The 19,124-nt window shown below is 43.5% G+C and overlaps 1 protein-coding gene across 2 annotated transcripts in view; it reads left to right on the top strand.

The window, feature by feature from the left end:
* adam12b (ADAM metallopeptidase domain 12b) overlaps positions 1–19,124 on the top strand; it is a 77,845-nt gene that overhangs the window by 4,040 nt on the left and 54,681 nt on the right. For both annotated transcript variants that reach the window (XM_047602374.1, XM_047602375.1), the window contains exons 2-3: positions 9,956–10,077; positions 13,073–13,146. In XM_047602374.1, coding sequence (XP_047458330.1) covers positions 9,956–10,077; positions 13,073–13,146 — 196 coding nt within the window. The remainder of the gene's footprint in view (positions 1–9,955; positions 10,078–13,072; positions 13,147–19,124) is intronic.

Below are 19,124 nucleotides of genomic sequence, written 5' to 3' on the forward strand. Positions count from 1 at the left end.
TCAGAATCTCGGGGTGGCTGTCGTTTGACATTTTGAAGACGGGCTGGCATTGATTTGTTTGCCATGAGGGGAAGGACAGTCACGGCTCTAAACGCCTCCCTCTGTTTGGCATCATCGGTCATTATAGCCATCAGTGTGATTTAGCTTTCCCCCGCTCTGCCTGCGGATGACAGGGTTACGGACATAATAGATATGATGATGTTACGAGATGGCGACATATCGCAGAATCCGAGAGACTAACGTGTAAGCGCGGAATGACGCTCTGAGCAATTCCAGATGTCTTTAGGGGTAATGGGAAGATGGAGTAGCGTGTGTGGAGCTGTATTGGTGAGAAATAGGTGTTAGGCGACAATAGAGCTGCAGGCCACCGCCTACAGAGCGGTGACAGGCAGCATTCAGTCATGTGTGACGGGTGAGGATGGGTGCGTTTTCCCCCGATCTGCATCAGCCTTTCCAAAAAAAGACAGGTGTGAAGGCAGTCACCTTCGTGTCATACCTCGTGTGAAGCTGGGATATTTTTGTGGGACAGTTTTTTTTTTTATTATTTCAAGTGAAGGGGTGGGAAAAAAAAGATTGCTTCACAGTGGAGCAAAGAGAGGAAGAAAGGAATAATGAGGAGATGTAGCGTAAAAAGGGAACATCGAGTCAGTCCTGTCAAAGCTTATCTGTGAACAGCAAGCTGTTGATATTTGTGCTGGAATTCACAATGACAGCAGATATTGGATTTGCGAGATGTGCAAACACGCAGTCGCGAGTTCACACATTTAAAATGAATGAGTCGCTGGAGGTGCAGCAGCAGAAATAGTATTTCGGCAAACGGGAACAGAAAGGGCCGGCGAACGTGTGAGCTCTTCAAAACGGCGGCCGCTTGTTTGTTTCTTTTCCGCCAACGGGCGACCCCTTCTCGAGACGTGTTGGGTTTCGCCTGGACGAGAGCATGAACGGGACGGGAAGGCTGACTGATGCAACAACAACACGATTCAGGTTTGGGACTCACGCCGCCGCACAGCAGGCTGACCCACCAGGCCGCCCTACATCAATAATTTCACAACCGAAAGGTCACCACACCTCTGCGCCAGTGTATTTACCCTGAGATGTTGTTGATTGGATCCAGCCACGCTCTTAAACCGCCGGCCTTTGTGTTGCAGAATTTTCAGATGGAAGCAATATGATGTAATGATGAAGGCTTTTTTTAAAAAAAAAAAAGTGCTTTCAGGCAGAGGTTGATATTAGTTTGTCCACAACTCTCAGTCCTGTGGCGCTAAATGCTAATGTGAGAAAACTCACAAGCTGTTAAATTTGACCAAAGAGCAACAGATTGACTGTCCAGCTAACTGACATTGCCTTCCATAAAACCTGGGAGTCAGCCTGGCTGCAAATCCATATTTTGTTGAACCCCGCGAATGGCTGTAAGGTGACCCGGCGTGTGAGATAAGTTCCTGTTAATCCCCAAATCCTCCAAGCTCAAATCCCAATTGCTCTCAGACATAATGCCCAAATCTGCGCAAGACAAGATGGGAATTGGCTTTTCCACTGCCGCTCCCACAGGATGGGGACGGGACACGCAAGCAAATCTCACTATCCCGCCCTGAGAAGTCTCGTATTACCATTATTTCGCCGTGAGCTGATGATTGCTCTATCAGAATGGGGAGTTGTGTTTGGAATGGATCTGGGAGGTCCCACACGTAGGATTAACACCTTCTCGACTTCAGCACTAATTACTCCGGTGTGTCATCACGGCGAGAGAGAGCGATGTGGGAACTGATAGGAGGGTCTGTTGGAATGAGGCAATGAGGGAACACTCAAATTCTCAACCCCTTTGAAAAGCTGTGGGACTCATTGTTTTTCTGTGCGCCTCTCAGCTGCTTTTTCTTTCTGCCTCGCAGTGTGATCCCTCCCACTGAGCATACGAGATTTGTAATGTTGTTCCTCATTGTCAAATATTAAGCCTTCTGTTGTTTTTTGGGCTGTTTGGAGATCCAAGTTTCACGAATGGAAAAAAAAAACAACAACACGAGTTACAATAGAATATTAGGTAAACACTGTTGGTAAATTGAAAGACTCACACAAGGAAGAATCTGCTCTCCTGTAAGAAAAACACAATTGCTTTATCCACTCAGGAGGTTTTAGAAGCTTTACGCTATGTGCATCGCTCTATGGATGGCGCCTCGCTGTTTGTTTGTTCTTCTGCTAGCCGGCTGGTTGCTCCGCTGACGCAACCGACTATCGATTCCACGATTGCCACAAAGCTTTGTACACACAGCCATGCCCGAGACTCGATCCTTTGACTTCCAAACAAGTCAAAGTACACAGAAGAGAAATCTGTGGTGAAATTCCACCACAGATGGCAGTTGATTAACAAATATCCTGCCCCTTCTTCTGTAAAGCCAGTCATCTGCTTTGTAGCAGCCTAACGAGGAACCGTCACACTAAATGTGATGATGCACTGACTCAGACAGACCGCCAAGGTTCACGTCAGGTTTATCTGGGCAGGCGGCAGGTACGGGTTCACATTGGACATTAGTTTCTTTATCCATAACTTGCAACCGTACGGCTTTTGTTCAACTTTTCTAGTGAGATAAGTTGGAGACATTGGTCTTCAGAATGAACCCTAAAATGAAGTAGATGTGATAAAATAACCCTTGTGATTCTCGTGATGCGTTTGTGTTTTACTTCTGTTTGACCAATGAAATATGCAGTTCCCACCCTGTTCAGTCAGAGAGGTACCTGACTGAACAGCAATGCCATGATTACCATTACATATACAGTATGCATGGTGCTCAGAAGACTAGTTCTAGTGAAGCTATTAGCGATGCCTTACAAGATGGCAAAGCATCCTGTAGATCATTCTCAGACAACATATTTTTCACATTTTTCACTATTTCACAACTAATGACTTGGTCATTTTACTTTGATTTGAACAATACTTGCAAAGGTTATGACATTTCCTTCATTTTTAACTTTACACTGCTTTTAGTGTTGGTAGACATGCCTTAGCATGCTAGCACGCTAAACTCAGGCATGAAACTAGTAGACATTGACGCCATGTTCTAAATCCTTTACTACATACAATTTTCAGTTCTACAAAACGATCAAGTATTCAGCATGTATACTAAATGCAATTTCAGTGTGGGATGTTTTCGAATGCTGGAAAAAAAACTAACATAAATATCGAAAACATATACACAGATTAAAGCTGGCAGACATGGAGCAAGACTGCAAAATCATTTCATAATTCTGGTCTTCTAATCCATAATGTCTAAATAAATCTACTAAAGATGTAAAAACACATTTGAAGAGGGCTTTCAGCGTTTTCCTTTGAACATTGCCTGGAAATTACAGCTCTGGCCGGTGTCTGGTTGAATTTACTGTAATTTCCATCTTATTGCTGGACAACATTGACCTGTGTGGTTTGTCAGTTTTTTTAATGCAGCAAAGATGAAAAAATATGTAAATGCAATCTCAATATAGAAGAGGAGCCTTTACATATGTTCGCTGAATGACTCATTTTCAGTCGAAAGTCTTTTCTTTGAAGTCGCTTCTAGCATCAAACGTCACTTCATATACTAACACTTCAGAGAACTACAGCTCTCCCTTTTCGAACAATGCTATTACTGCTTGTGAATGTCTTTTATTATTCTAGGAACAGCATATTGAAGAACAGTGCCAGCAGTGGGTCTTTTTTTCTGTTTATGGAAAGGATTCATCGGGAGCCTTTTAACAGCATGAATTGTAAAATGCTCTCTTTGATGTGCTGTAAAGAAGAATGTTAGTTCAGTTCCCTGTGACAAGACTGCTCTAACCTCTTCATATAATAGCGAGTCCTTAAGATCATGTTGTTATCTCAGTGTTTCTTTGACTGACTCTTGACTCCCTGCTAATTAAACGCCTTGACAGCCTCCCAGGCTCTGCTGTCTAATGTGCTGCCGGAGTACTTTGACGGTGATCTTACTTTAAGATAGTCATGAGCTGTGCTGTGTTTCAGAGCGACCTCATTCACCATTCTCTTTGTTTAGGGCTCTTTATTTCCGAGGGCACGATACACTGCAGGTGTAGCATCCGTTGCCATATTTAGGTCAGTGGTGTTTTCGCACGGAGTCAGTAATTGGATGTATAAAAAAAAAAACTCGACTAAGGTGTTTGTAACTTCCTAACTTCTCTGACCTAACATGAATATAAAAACACTAGCATCTGTATCACCCAGTCTCGTCGTCCAAGTAAGGGAGGGAAGATCCTGGAGCATCTGAGGCAGAGGTAAGAAAACGCCAAGGAGGCAAAAGATTGTCACAGATTCAACTAGTGCCCCTCCTTCCTTTCCTCTAATAGAAGGAGGCATTCTCTGATGTCTTTCTTAGATGCTCATTTTATGTACAACCCTTGAGACTGTACGAGATTTGTAGCAAAGCATAAATTGCACCATTTGGAAATATGTTTAGCTTTAGCAAAGGCAACTTTTGCCAACTTGTAATGGCGGTTAATTTCTTTCAAGAAGCTTAGATTGCAGTTCTAAATGTTTTATGTCCTCACAAATTCATGCTAATGCGCCTCAAAGTGTTGAAGTTACTTAAAGGAATACTTCAAAGTTAGAGGGGAGGTTCGATACCACTCTCATTTGTATGGTGAACAGCAGAAGACAATTAGCTTAGTTCAGTATGAGGACTGGAGGCAGGGGAAAAAGCTAAAGCTATGGCTTTGCCTGAAGATAACAAAGTCTAGCACCTCTACAGCTCACAAATGAACATGTTCCATCTCATTTGATAGTTCTTTGTATGAACCAAATTGTATAAAATGTGGTTTTGCGCCGCAGTAATTTCTTCTTCTGATTAAATAAACAGGATAGTTTGAGCAGTTGTGCTAAGCAAAGCTAAGCTAACCCTCTGTTGGCCAGGGCTTCCCATTTAATTGGCAGCAGTGGTGCTGTTACTCTCCTCTGACCCAAAGGAAGGAAAAACAAAGATGTATTTCCATGCTAGAATATATATTGACTTACAGTATTTTATAGCGTGTAATGACAATTCCCTTGTTAATTTGTAACTGTAATAGCTTAAAAAACACATGGTTCAATGTAATACTCTCAAAGGGAGAAAACCTTGCAGAACTATTACACGCTGTTGCATTCAAAAGTCCTCTTCTTTATTTCATTTCCACTTTGGGTCAATCACTGAATAAAACATTTTAAAAAACAGCCTGCCAAAAGTAATGATAACACCTATCTCACGTCCGTGCAGCGGCTTTGGCTCGGCTCAATACAGTTGGAGATCAATAAAGAGGATCGATACAGTAGGCACTCCTAGAAATGGTTCTGGGTTAAATCCAAATGACCATCGTGTCCAATTGCAACGGCTGAACTCGCCTCTGCTGTGTGCCGCTTATCAGCCTCCTGTCCCGGGCCTTGTTTTAAAGACATTCGTCCCGGAGTATATCCAGGGTTCCTTTGTCTTCCCTTTCTCAGATGCTCTTCATTGAGCTGCTGTCAGGCAAAATTAACCTTTTTTTTAGGCGATTCACAGGCGCATCGCAGGGGCTCGATTGGAGGCTCGGTGGGTTGGTTTTACTGCTTCTGTGCAGATATTGACCATTAAATCTTCACCATTATCAAATGCACAATCTGCGTTCTTATCCTCTGATCCGCTGGTATTAAAGGTCTATCCTCTGTGTTAAGAAATAATTGAAGTCGTGTCTCCGGGGCGCCGTTGTGTTTTCTCACTTAATATTTAGCCTCGGTTGAAAGTTGTTGATACCAGGTGTGGCGAGGAACAGATGAGAGTGAGGATAACAGCCCGATTTCACAAATTTTGCAATTTACACACCGCTGCGATACATTTCACCACCTGTGTTATTCTGCTTTTCATTTTGGTATTCTCCCCTTTTTACCTTTGCGGGAACAGGTTTTCAGTGCATTATGCTGAGGGTAATACATTTTCCTTTCAATAAATTGCACGTGGCTATATATAGTTCACATGCAAATGCTCTCTCAAGCTAATCAGATTGCAGACGCTCTCTGAAGTCTCAGTGTGACGCTTGTCCTCTCTTGTACTCCCAGAACACCTTGCCTTTGGGTTAACACACGTCCTTCATACACGTGTTTCGACCTGATATACGTTGCTCTGCTGTTCATCTCAAGGGAACAAGCAGGCGTAGAGTAGTTGAGTAGATGCAGTCTTAGATGTGAATAAAATGCAGATGAGCTTAAACATATTTTAACATGTTATTTATGGATGCATCACCTCGCAATGTGAGACCTTCTGCTCTGGTTAAAACATTAATTACTACAGAAGGAAATGTCATACACTTAAATTAATAATATAGAGAAAGAGCTAACAGGAAACCACTTAGGTTCAGAAGGTAAGATGTGTGCATGTAACGAGGTTGTAAGGAGTTTGATTCCTGTCCAGGCTCCTGCAGCGCCCTCCGTTTGACTGCAGTAATTGTGGGTCATTATGTTTGTTTATATTGTCGGTTGTGTCACGTTCCTGCTGAGTAAAGTGGACATCAGCCACCGTTTGAGTTCTCATTGCCTACCGGTTAATCCATAATACAGTTCATGCTTGGAGGGAAAATGCCAGAAAAGAAAGTCAAGATGGAGGCATCCAAAACATATCAGTTTCTGGAGGCTTTTAAAAGAGGAGTTTAATTTAAGGATTTGTTTGGCTGACAAACAGAACTAGCCTCCAAATTTACTCCAAACTGATCAAGTATCAGCCACAACATTAAAACCACTGACAGGAGAAGTAAATAACATTGACTATCTTGTGACAATATAATACCGGGAAACTTTGGCCCTGGCATTCATGTGGATGTTACTTAGACATGTTCCACCCTCCTACACGAGCCCAGGCACAAATACCTCATAGCAATGACACTCCTTGATGGCGGCAGCCATTCGCAGCAGGATGCAGCCTGACAGACACACAGAACTAAAAACAACTAAAAAAAACATGAAGAGCAATTCAAGGTGTTGACCTGACCTTAAAATTCCCTAGATCCCAATCTGATCAAGTATTTATGGGGTGCAATGTTACAAGCCTGATCCACAGAGGCCCCTCCCCTCAACCCATAGGACCCAAAGCCACCCACCAACAACATCCTGTTCCCAGGCACCACAGGGCACCCTCGGAGAGCCCATGTCCATTCTCTGATGAGTGACAACGGTTTTGGAGGCACCGATACGATATTAGAAAGCTGGTCGTAATGTTATGCTTAATCGGTGTGTGACCTGCAGCTTATTCTCCCTTGTTTCCAGTTTGAGGAGACAGTTGTGGATGGCTTAGCAATAATGATACTCTCCACAAAACATATAGGATTACCCCAGTTTTAGTTTGAATTTAAAAGGTTCCCAAAGAGGATAATGCCCAGGAGAATTATGTTGAGATCAGATTTCTTTGCTGTTTGGAGGGAATCCTTGTATTTGGGTAATGACAGATGTGGAAATGACTGAGGCCCAGTACAGACAAAAAGAAAATACACACATGCGCTTGTATATACACACACACACACACGCACACACCAAACACTACATATACAAATTAATTCAGATACTTCAGTGCTTGTCAGAATGGCCAACGGCATCTATCTGGGGAGACTGAGTCTAACATTGAATGAGCACATTTACTTAACCAAATGACTGGCTATTATTCCTCTATGTTTTGGGGTTGATTGTCCATCCGCCCCCCTTCTTGTTAACAAGATATTTTAAGAAAACCTTGAGGGAAAGTCTTCAAATTTGGAATAGCTTTCATTGTGTTTCAAGGACCAACTGATCAGAAATTGGTTTTCGTAACTCGACTCGTGAACTCGAAAACTCATAATTTGACACAAATATGCACTTGGATTCAAGTATAACCTGTCACTATTTTCTCAAAGAACACAACACAATGTCACCGAGACTTCATGTGCATCCTGTCGCCTGCCTGTTTATCCCACTTGTGATATGTCACGTTCCCTTGAGGGAATTTGTTCACATTTAGTGCGCTGTCCTCTTGGGTTTAGGGATGAACTGTGAAGAATTTAGTGCTCAAAGGTCACTGTGATTCACAGATTACATTTTGTATTCTAATAATGACAAAATATCCAATATAATACATAATGAAGTGATGAATGGTCAAACACCAGCTTGACTGTGACATCATAATGTCCTCATGAAAACACCATTTATACATAGAGGTAAACTACAACCTGACTGGCTGGCTGAAACGTTGAAGCAGTGGTTCAGTTTTCAGACTTCAGACAAATCTGTCTGTCTCTCTTATCACGTGGTCACAAGCCCAACATGAACGTTATCAAGTGAAGGTCGCCTAAAAGTGAACACAACCATTTGTACATTTTATGACTCTTAACCGCTTTTCTGCGAAGGCAGGCTTTTAGAGTGTGGCTTTTCAGAGCTACTATAAACACTTCGATGTGGTCTGAAAACACGCTGTACAAACTGCTTTGTTTTGAGCTCAGCAGACTGCCATCTGTTTTGTTTAATGAACACAAACTCAAGTACTATCTGAGAGCTCTAAATAATTTGCGCGGGATGCCGGTGGAAGTGTTGAAGTCTTTTATTAACAAGACGTCTGCCTGACTTTCTTTTTATAGCTCTTTTTTAATGGCACTCCAGCCACAGCCTGTGGTCTCAGTCATGCTGCTCCGTCTGTCTAACGTGGTTTTCATGCACCACTTAAACCAACAAACTACCACTGCCACATGTTCAAATATCCCATTAAATGTAGGAGGTCCCCTTTTATGCCCTTGTTAGCTTATTATGCTCTGTAGATAAATGGAGAGTCTGGGCTGTATCGAGAGCGCAGGGCATCCGCCATAACAGACAGTTTGAAGCTGTAAGAAAAGCAATTGCGAGGGCCGTGAGATCTTCCCTTAAGAAGCAAGAGACGTTCAAGAAAGACAAAGTGCTCGAAAGCGAAGTCACTGCCAGGCACACGAGTAAACTAAATACGTTGGATTGGGGTGTTGATGATGTTACGCATGCACATTCATACGCAGATGCTTCGCTACATATCCCTGGGGATCAGGGAACATGTCGAAACCTTAGACGTACAGTAAATAGAGACGCAGCACACGCTCTCAGTCTTACTTTGGTGACAGCGGTGTGCGAATCCTCAAACAGCCCCAGCCTCTTCCCAGCTTTACTCTTTACTCCACAGCTCCTCCATGGGTTTGTAACATTTACTAGGCTTCAGAGGAAACCTGCTGGGCCTGCTACGCTGCAGACGTGCTCGGTGAGGCCGTGGGGGCTGCGGGGACGGGCCCAGTGGTCTGTGGGAGAAGAGGTCGGGAAGCTGAAAGAGCAGAGGGACTTGTGACTCCGATTCCCACATTCTGCTCGAAGCACTGATACGGCTTAGCGTGCCTCATGTTACGCTTACTCTATATATACATCCTTTACTGTTTGGCTCCCAAATGAGAAGCCTTTTAAGCGCTAATGAGCATGACCGGATTCTAACTTTTCCATTTTAACTTTAGTGAGGGTTTAAAAGAGGAGCGAAATGAAACGAGGTGAAAATGAGGAGGAAATGGAGACGCGGCACCCTGAAGCGTCCATTTCTGACCCTGCTGCATGAAGCAAACGGTGCGGTAGAAAATTTTACCTTGACGTTATTTTTCCAAACAACATTTTGTCTGGAGATGTCTCAGAAACCGAGTTAGTCATAGGATGAGAGCATCTGTTATTGATGCTCTCCCCGTGGCTGAGGTTCTACTGCTGAGGTCCTCTGGGGGACAGTGCATCTACTCATAAGGTCGAGAGCAAGCCTTTTCTCTTTCTGTCCACAGCTGCCCATAGTCCTCTAACCTGCGTCTGCCCTGCCTTTGTTTCAATATGAGAGTACTTAAATTATTGAGGATATTACAGAGCAGCTCTGACCTGCCTCGCTGACCCCTTTGTCTGCTTGTTTTGTCGTGTGATGCTAAACCGCATCAATCAAGCTAATCTGCGCTGATGATCTCTTCACAGGAAGTAGTCCAGACAAGGCTGAAGAGCATGGGGAAGCAGCCAAACCACAACGCTACAGGACCACAACTCCTCTGCTGCTGCGGGGCACGGAGCGCAGACCTCTTAGCCAGCTCACGGCCGGGGTAAGTGCTCCACGTTTACTGGTAATAAGCCGGCTAAGACGGCAGCCGGGCCGATATCCGTATGCTCATTCAAGTACAGATGTCTGACTTTCTGTCTGACATAAGTAATCATTCCCTCCTTTGTTGCCTGCTCGCTTGGTTTCCACAAGTACAAAGTGTCCTCTTTTTCTCTTGTTTATCCTCACTCGCTCTCTCCTCTTTACTCTGACTGTGTCCTCTTGTATCCGTTGAATGCGAGCTTGCCCCACAGGTGTTACATGCTGTGAAATTATTCCTGGAAACCAGCCTCTCGCCAGTTTTGCAAGTCAGCACAACACAAACCCGACACAGTGAGAAACATTTGGATGCTTAAAGCCGCCCCGTCTCACCTGACAGATTGTGACCCTGAATCATTCACCGTGAGGTAGATTAATAGTCAGATCATCCTCGTCCACATCCTCCAAATTTATGTCCTCGGGCCGTGACTCTGTCCCACTTACCGCAGCTGGAAAAGAAAATGTTTGAAATTCGGCGCCCCCCCGCTACAACTTAAGGAAACTTTTCTAGAGGAGGGAAAATGCGTAGGTGTTGAGAACTCCCTGAGCTATGAAACATTTTTCCTGATGCAGGGAAGTCACCATCTGAGAAAGCAGTTTTTTTTTTCCCCAGCCTTATGCTCCTCTCTCCCACAGTCACTCAGTAGGAGAAGGCTGGTGAAGTTAAGTATATGCATAAACGTGTCCCATGTTGGAAATGAAAATACGAGCTTTGAAGAGTTGATTATGCACTCGATTTCAAACACACTGACACACCTTCCCTCATACTTATACCAATATAAAGCATTTCTCTTAAGCATAGGTCTTCAACAGGGTGTCCGCAACCCCTATAGCAGAGGTGTCAAACATAAGGCCCGGGGGCCAAAACTGGCCCACCAGAGGGTCCAATCTGGCCCGTCGGATAAATTTGCAAAAATTACACTGAAGATATCAGCTGAAAATATTTGATAAAATAAGAAATTGCACTTGCACCTTGCACTTCTTAAGAAATTCATGGTTGTTCATTACATGTAGCTGTACTTTGTTTGCACTTAAGCAAAGGGAAACATTTGGAGTTGTCGTTATTTACCAGTTAATAAGCTATTGTGTTACTGGTCTGGCCCCATTGAGATCAAATTGGGCTAAATGTGGCCCCTGAACTAAAATGAGTTTGACACGCCTGCCCTAGAGGGTCCACGGTGGCACTGCAGGGGGTCGCAAAACCTTTGGTTGATTAGACATTTTTTGTATATTTCTTTTTAATCTTCCCAGACAAATTTAAATTTCTTTAACATGAATCCAACATATTTTAATAGCTTAATATTGAATGCAAAATGATAATAATAATAATGTATATTTATAAGTAGCGCTAGGTAGAGTTTAGCATAGAACGCATATAATAGGTAGGGGTCTCTCCATCAGTTGTGGGGTCCTTAGCATGAAAACTGTTGAAAACCCCTGCTCTTAAGGAGATTTCACTACATACATAGATCTACAAATTGACCGACCCCAAATTAAAACTGACCGCAAGGGCAGCTGGTGATTGTCTTATCAGAAAAGACTTAAACCTCGCTGAGTAGCTGATTTATATAGCTGCTTCTAATGCCAATAGAAGGTTATCAAGGAGCCCTAAAGGATTGCAGAATCATTACTTACTGTCTGTGCAGGAAGGCTGACATGACATGGAATCTCCACACACACACACACACTCGCACACAAACCCAGACACACTCGCACTCAGACAGAGCCGCAGACCAGCCAGCCGAGTATTGGCCCAAAGCAATCGGTCAGTTGTCCTAAGAAATGTCACCGTGAAAGAGCACACAGTACATCTAAAATATCAGCTGATGGCTTCACTCTGATAACAAGCACTCTCTGGAAAGCATCAAGTCATCTTAGAGCGATTTGTTTGAAAATTGCCTTTTTGAGATTTGAGGCAGGATTAGACCTCAAAAGGACGTTTGACGTAGAGAGACGAATGCATTGCCGTCACTTCCAGGGATTTTGCAGACATAAATCAGTTCCGCCAAATGACTCCCAGCACATAGTGGCCACAGTTGTTCTTGCCCTGAAACGCATTTTCTTTCCACCAAAGACACTTCTGCTGAGCTTATGCGCAAGGTTAGGTCTAAAATCCTGTCCCATATCTAACGTTCGTCATCTAGGATGATTCCTGCAGATATTATGATTAACAGAAAGCCACATTTAGAACTTGTGTGAGAGATGTATTTGCAGGTGTTGTGGTTTAATACAATAAGCACCCGTGTTCCAGCTGCTCTTCCAGAGATATAAGAGGGGACAACAAGCATTTGTTGTCACAAGGTTTCAATAAAGTCATAAGTCAGTGACTTGCTTTTTCCATCATGTCACTGCACACTTGGTGAGTAGTTTTCCACACAACAGCAGGGCACTGTAAATTCAGGCACCTGGCAGAGCATACAGTCAGAAGAAAATCTGAACATGCCAAACATGTTCTTCTTTTGTAGACGCGTCTTTGATATTCTGTGTAGCGGTTCCATAATTAAAAGCACACTGCATTATGCTTTTGATTTGAAGCAGCAGCAGCAGCATTAGCAGCAGTGCTGTTTGTATTAAGTCTGCACCTCAGAGCAGCTCTGACAGTGTAAACAACCTGAACGGTAAACAGTTTGGCATCAAGATTATGTTTAATTTGATTGTAATACACTGAAATGTGTGTGTATTTGTTTGTGGGAACCCCCCAGCGACTAATATATAGAAATTATTCATTTAAGTACTTGTACATACACTGAATAAATGTGGTATAGTGAACCCACCGGGGAGTCGTGCATTGACTTGGGAAATAGGATGTGGAAGCTTTCTTCCTGTTCCTCTAACACTATTGTGCCCTCTGCATCCTGCCTTGTGTTCAGAATGAATTTCAAAGTAAGGTGAACCTTCAGAGCAGAAGATGAATGATTGAGATCCGGGCACCGACTCACACTCCTGCTGTTGTGTTTCAGAGCTACCCTGCGACACTTCAGCTGCTGGTGCCCGTGGAAGGTGAACAGCTGATCCTGTTGCTGGAGAAAAACGAGTGAGTTTTTTTTGTGATTGATCTTTACCCCTTTTTTCCATACTCACTGCGAACGCAGAGGGAGACAGAGTTCGATATTAAGCCTCACATTTATTATGCTAATCACACACAGATCCAGTAGATAAACCCACACTCCGAGAGGAGGAGGCGTTCTAAGTGTCTGGGTTATAATATAGTGTATTCTAGGAGGGAGAAAATAATATGTCCCCGTGTGATTGCACTCTTTTATGGTTCAGTCTCTCTGAAGGGCCGAGAGATGAAAGCTGATAAAGAATAAGGCTGAAGAGAGCTCTGAGGACATGCTTGTCCTCCCCTTCTTTGCACTCCCTCATCACTTCTTTGCCTTCCAGGCTGCGGAAAATAACGAGGGCCGGGGATCATGTGGAGTTCATAAATATCCAGATACACCCATGCACACCTCGTGGCAAATATAAAAAAAAAAATGATAGGATATCTATAAAAGAAAGATTGCTCTAAAGTCAGGATAAAGGCCAGGTTACATCTCGCTGGGATCGCGGCATCACTGATTCAGGTCTTGTTTCTTGCAGCGAGACATAATATTTCACCCTGCTGCTTTGGGGATACAGATATTGACAGTGAATTGATGGACTGGTCAGAGTCGTCACTGAACAAACTCAAATCAGACTTCTGAGATAGGAGGTGCAGAGGTGTGAGGGAAAATGAAAAGCTGTCTTCAGCTGTTAGAAATCAAACCGCTAATATTGATATTTATGCTCCATTTTAGATTTGACAGCCGGCGCCTCACAAGGTTGCAGATGTAAGAGTTTAAAGTGTCAACCAATGCCCTGTTATGGGAGCAGATATACAAAGATGAGTGTGCACCCACCCGGCCTTCTTTCTCCCCGTCCATTACACGGCATAAGGAGAAACAACAGGAATTGCTTAATTTCCTTTTCCAAAAATTCCACTCACCTTAGAGAAAAACGCTCTCCGGGCTGACCCACTACATCCTCGTTCTCCATGTGACCTCTAGTGACCTCAGCATCAGCTGTGAGTCATCCGTCACCAGCCGGGAGCGTGCTGCCATTCCCATCCGGCTCGTTCGCTGCCAGGCCAGATGTGTCCTCTGATATCGCTTCACCAGATCAGCCAACTGAGAACAGGTGGTCTCTGACCTCTACGTGCGCCTGTTGTGTCGACGGCGCATCCATTCAGTCTGAGGCGGAGGGGAAGACGAGGGCGCGTGAAAAGAAAATGTTAGGAACCTAGGCAAGCCTTGAGGTTTACGTCATTACTTTACATTTGGCAGCACTGCGTCTGCTCCCAAAGTGTAGATTTGTCTGCACAAAACATCTGCCCTTTCCAGCTCTTTAGCAGAGGTGTGGTACACTTTTTTTTTTTTTTTTTTTTACCCAAAGCTGCCCTTCTGGCTTCACTTGCTTGTGACGTTCGCTGTCGGTGTCGATTTCGTCACTGGATCCTTTTTTTCACTCCGCCTTGCAGTTCATGTTTAAAGCCTCAGGGCTGCATGTTAGAGGGAGTTTTTTTTTTTTTTTTTTTAAGCAGCTTCATTGGAAGGTTCTACTAGATCTCCTGTTCTAATGTTGAGCTTATTTTCATTCCCATCTCATGTCACTGCTGCAGTTCTTAAAGTCTTTGTGAATCCCACCCAAACTGTTGTGAACATAAACTTCCATGGAAAACGCTTGAAATGTGCCACTATCGCAACAAGGAGGTGAGGAACACCGAGTCAATACACCGAGGAATTTGACTTTCACGCAGCTTAGGACAAATGTTGTGCCATTTAGTGTGTTTTGGAAGTGGAGAGATCTGAATGCAGAAAACCCATAGAGCTGCGTAAGTGGGGCCTCTTTGTGCTGAGTTACGGCTGGTTTTTTTTTTTTTTTTTTTTTCCTTGAGTCTGCTGAGCCCATGCAGTTTGCTCATTTGGCACCACTGCAGAGCACACCTGTTCCAAGGCCAGTGTGAAATGATCTCGGTCCTCACCAATATAAACACGCTACCTGATCCAATTAATAAACTGCTGTTTGTTAGCCGCTTGGCACGGTCCCAGGAAAACTTGGCTACAGCAACACAAGTTCACATTAGCTGAGGAGAGAAATCAGCGGGGATGCACTTTGTGTGTGTGTGTGTGTGTGTGTGCGATTCAAATGTGGCATAGACAAAAGGCCTGACTATAGAGTCTCTTTGTTTTTGTACGTCTTGTGAATTTAGTGTGTATTCCAAAAAAAAAAATGTCTGGTCTTGAGCTGAATTTGATTTCCCTCGGTGGTAGAGGCCATCTCTTTTGTGTCCTTGCCAGCCACTAAGATCAAAGTGTCTGAATAAAATATGTAGTGTAGGTGAGCAAGCCGCCTGTGTATCTCGCACCCTTTGTGTCATTTTTACAAGGTTTCACCGCAAAGGCCATCATCGCAGCTGTCGAAAGAAGAGCAAAGTTCAAAATGTGCCTGTGCTTGCGAATGCTGGTGCAACAAAAAAAAAGAGTTTTCATAGTAAATGTTAGTTCTTCTCCTTCACTCTGCTAGCTCTGAATTTAGCTTTATACTTAATTAATTGCGTAGTTACTTCTAGCCTGTCTCTCATGCAGTTGCATCTGAGCTTACGTTTCCCGTATGCAGGTTCATGCAAAATTGGCAGCATGGTGATTGGAAAAAAAAGAAAAAAAAATGTTGTGCCCATTTTCATAAGAGCAATGGGAACGGCCGTGTCATATACAATATTTAGGGCTTGACGGTGTCGTACAGCGCAAACGGAACCCGACAGACATTCAGCCTTGTGCCAGCAGCGGCTGCTTTGAAGTATAGCATTGATCGATGGCACAGTTGGCCAGCTTCAAATGATTAATGGTGGTCATATGGGACGTTCCGCATTAGTCTTGATTAAAGACTTCAATAGTACTGTCTTGGGGACCAAGATGCTCGTGTGTGAGTGAGGAAAAGAGTCAGAAAGAAGTGGCGAAAGTACCGCAGGGTTCATTTTGTAAAGTATTCTATAGTTAGTGACATGATTTCTGATCTCCAGGCCGGCTATTATTTGAAGCCGTTCAGTATTGGAGCTTACATGACGACTCTTTGTTGTTAAAAGAGATTGTGTAATTATATATTTTTGTACTAGAAAGTGGAGACAAGGAACTTAATATTAGCTCATTGTAGCCATGAGCTCATTTGTCATGTCAGTGGGATTAAAACAGCAGCAGCAGCAAATCCTCAAGTTTTTGCGACTGGACATTGTGGTTAATGTCATTTAAAGGTACGGCCGCACCAAACCGACATCAACTGCAGCAACAAAGGTCGACTTTGACGTCGCATAATGCAGCCTGTATCTGGAACAAAGGTTTAACACACCGCAAAGATAGCCAAGGATCAGCTAGCATACACTCTGCACCTACGTGAAAAGTAATAACTCTCCGTACCTGCAGGTGGCAGTAGTTTGTATTCTTCGAAAGACTTTAGTTGGACGTCTAAGAAGAGCCACGAACCTTTTCCCAGAACCTTTTCTGAATCATGCTAATGAGTTGGTCAACATTTTATTCATTCAAGATCAGGGGTCTTCAACGTTTTTCAGGCCAAGGACCCCAAACTGAGGAGGGACCCCCTACCTATTATATATGTTCTATATTAAACTCGACCTAGTGCTATTTATAAATATACATGATTATTTTCTATATTATTTTGCATTCAGTATTAAGCTATTCAAATAATACACAGGTTCAAATATATTTTTTTTTAATTTCGAACATGCAACAGTAGGGGCGCTGTGCAGCTGCCGTAAACATAGACAGACCGACATATGAAATTAAAAGAAAAAGAAAATAAAACCCATTTTGGCCTCAGTAGTTGGCTGATGGGAGCGAGCTTCACCGTTAGCTTCTCGTCTGCTAATATAGCAGCGTGTGCCTGGATTTCATCTGGGGACTGAATAGGCTTCTCAGCCAATTGCAGGAACCCTGAGAGAGCCAGCGAGTAATATGCGACCTCATGATTGGCTCAGCAGCGTCTTCTGCCTCCATTTTGTGTATTTAAAGAAATATAAATTTGTGGGGGAAAATTAAAAACAATATTTAAAAAAATGTCTAATCAACCAAAGATTTTGCGACCCCCCCCCTTCAGTACCTCTGTGGACCCCTTAGGGGTTGCAGACCCCCTGTTGAAGACCTACGTTCTAGATGATCGTGTTGTTGTGAAAATGGCGACGGCCTAATCAAGTAGTTGCATAAATAAAATGCCTTTCAAATTTTTAATCAAGCTATTTTGGATCATCTTCTAAAGCCACATAATTTGAACAACTGGAACGTAATTACTTCATTAGAGGATAAATACCCTCGATGATGTTCCTTGTTTTCTTATATTGAAATGTGCATTATGCTGTTATGTAGTTTACTGAATGCATACAATATGTATTGTCATCATGATTCTCTCCAGCCCTATTCAAGTATTCTGTTTTCTATTAAAACACCCCCCCTTTTTTTTTCTTCTCTCCTTGAAACACAATGAGCTGGATGTGTTCATACTCTAACTAGCTCTGCACACAAGACCACGCGTTTCCCAGTGAGAACATTTCCTTTCATTCTTCTGTGGCAGGAAAGAAAAGAGGAAAGAGCCCTTTTGAAACACACGGCCACATCTAAACAACATCATTATGTTTTTGACAAAAAAAAAAAATCCCCATAGCAACATCCTCAGTGTGTTTTCCACGGGAAAGAAGATGCACTCCATTTCAATAACACAGCTGACAATGCCAAGATCTCTCTCTTGATGTGTGGCTCCACAGAGGAGGTACAGTACATTATTACCCGGGGAGTCTTGGGACTGACAAAGAGATATCCTAGGTTTCCATTGCACTTTAATTGGATCTGTCAAGAGTGCGAGATAAGTTGGTCTGTGCGTGATTGTGTCTTTCAGCCACGCTATTTATATGGAAAAGACTTGGCTGCTTGTATGTTTGACTGTCGGCTCTGAAGCCTAATTGTGCTCGTAAAAGGAAGTTTGTCCCCAGAACCGGTTTGTAATAATGGATTTCCATGCGCTCTAAATAAACAAGCTCTGACCCAATGACCTAAATGAGGTCAGAAACTAGACGCTGCATGTCGAGCGGCGGCAAACTTTTACGAGCGGCACTTTGACAGCCTTCTTTGTCTTCTGCATCTACCCTTCCATCGCTCCCACATCCTCTGTTCCCCCACATCTGTGATCAGGTCGCAGTGATGTTTTCTCCCTGTCACACCTTTTTGTTTCTCCGTCTATATTCAGCTTTTCCAGCCCCCTCTTCCCTCTTGCTCTCTCTTCCCATCCCTTCCCATCCTCCCACGCTCTCCGCATGCACGCTTGTGTTTTTTTTCGCCGAGCAGCTCCTCTGTCACCGCACAACCCGAGACCCTGTCAAGGCCACCGGTGGCGAAGGTTGGGCCTTATGCTGCTCTTCGGTGCCAAACGCGTACTTGGACTCTGGTGCCAAGTCTCTGTATGACTTTACTCGGGATGCCAAGACATTTTGTTGTACCTGTCGCTGTCAATTTGTGCATTATTACAAGATTAAGTGCACCTACACTGTCTCTCCGTAGAGATGTTTTGCTGCACTCAGTTCGCAGATTTCCCGGCGTGAAACAGCACAATTGGCTGTAATGGAAGGAAAGCATCCTAACAAGTGACTCTTGGTCGAGAGTTAGGTTAAAAGATTGTTCCCACTTTCATGCCATTTATATCCATTAACTAAGGCAGTAGCCAGCAATGGACTAGCTTAGCTTAGCATAAAAGTGGAGCTGGAAGGTGTTTAATTTTAAAGAGGCAGAACATTTAATATCGATTAACTATAGGTCGTTTAACTGCTGCTGTTTTTTTGTCAGTGTGAGACTGTGAAACAATATGCTTTGGCAGATTTAACCAGATCTCCTTTCCCTCTACGTTCACGTTTGCAGAGTCAAGTGTCCCGCAACACACATCCTGCCCCGTTTGAGTATCGATCTGATTGCGTATTCCGCCTCTTTCTACCCCTGA

This window comes from Mugil cephalus, chromosome 13 (assembly GCF_022458985.1).
Source record: "Mugil cephalus isolate CIBA_MC_2020 chromosome 13, CIBA_Mcephalus_1.1, whole genome shotgun sequence".
NCBI lineage: Eukaryota > Metazoa > Chordata > Actinopteri > Mugiliformes > Mugilidae > Mugil > Mugil cephalus.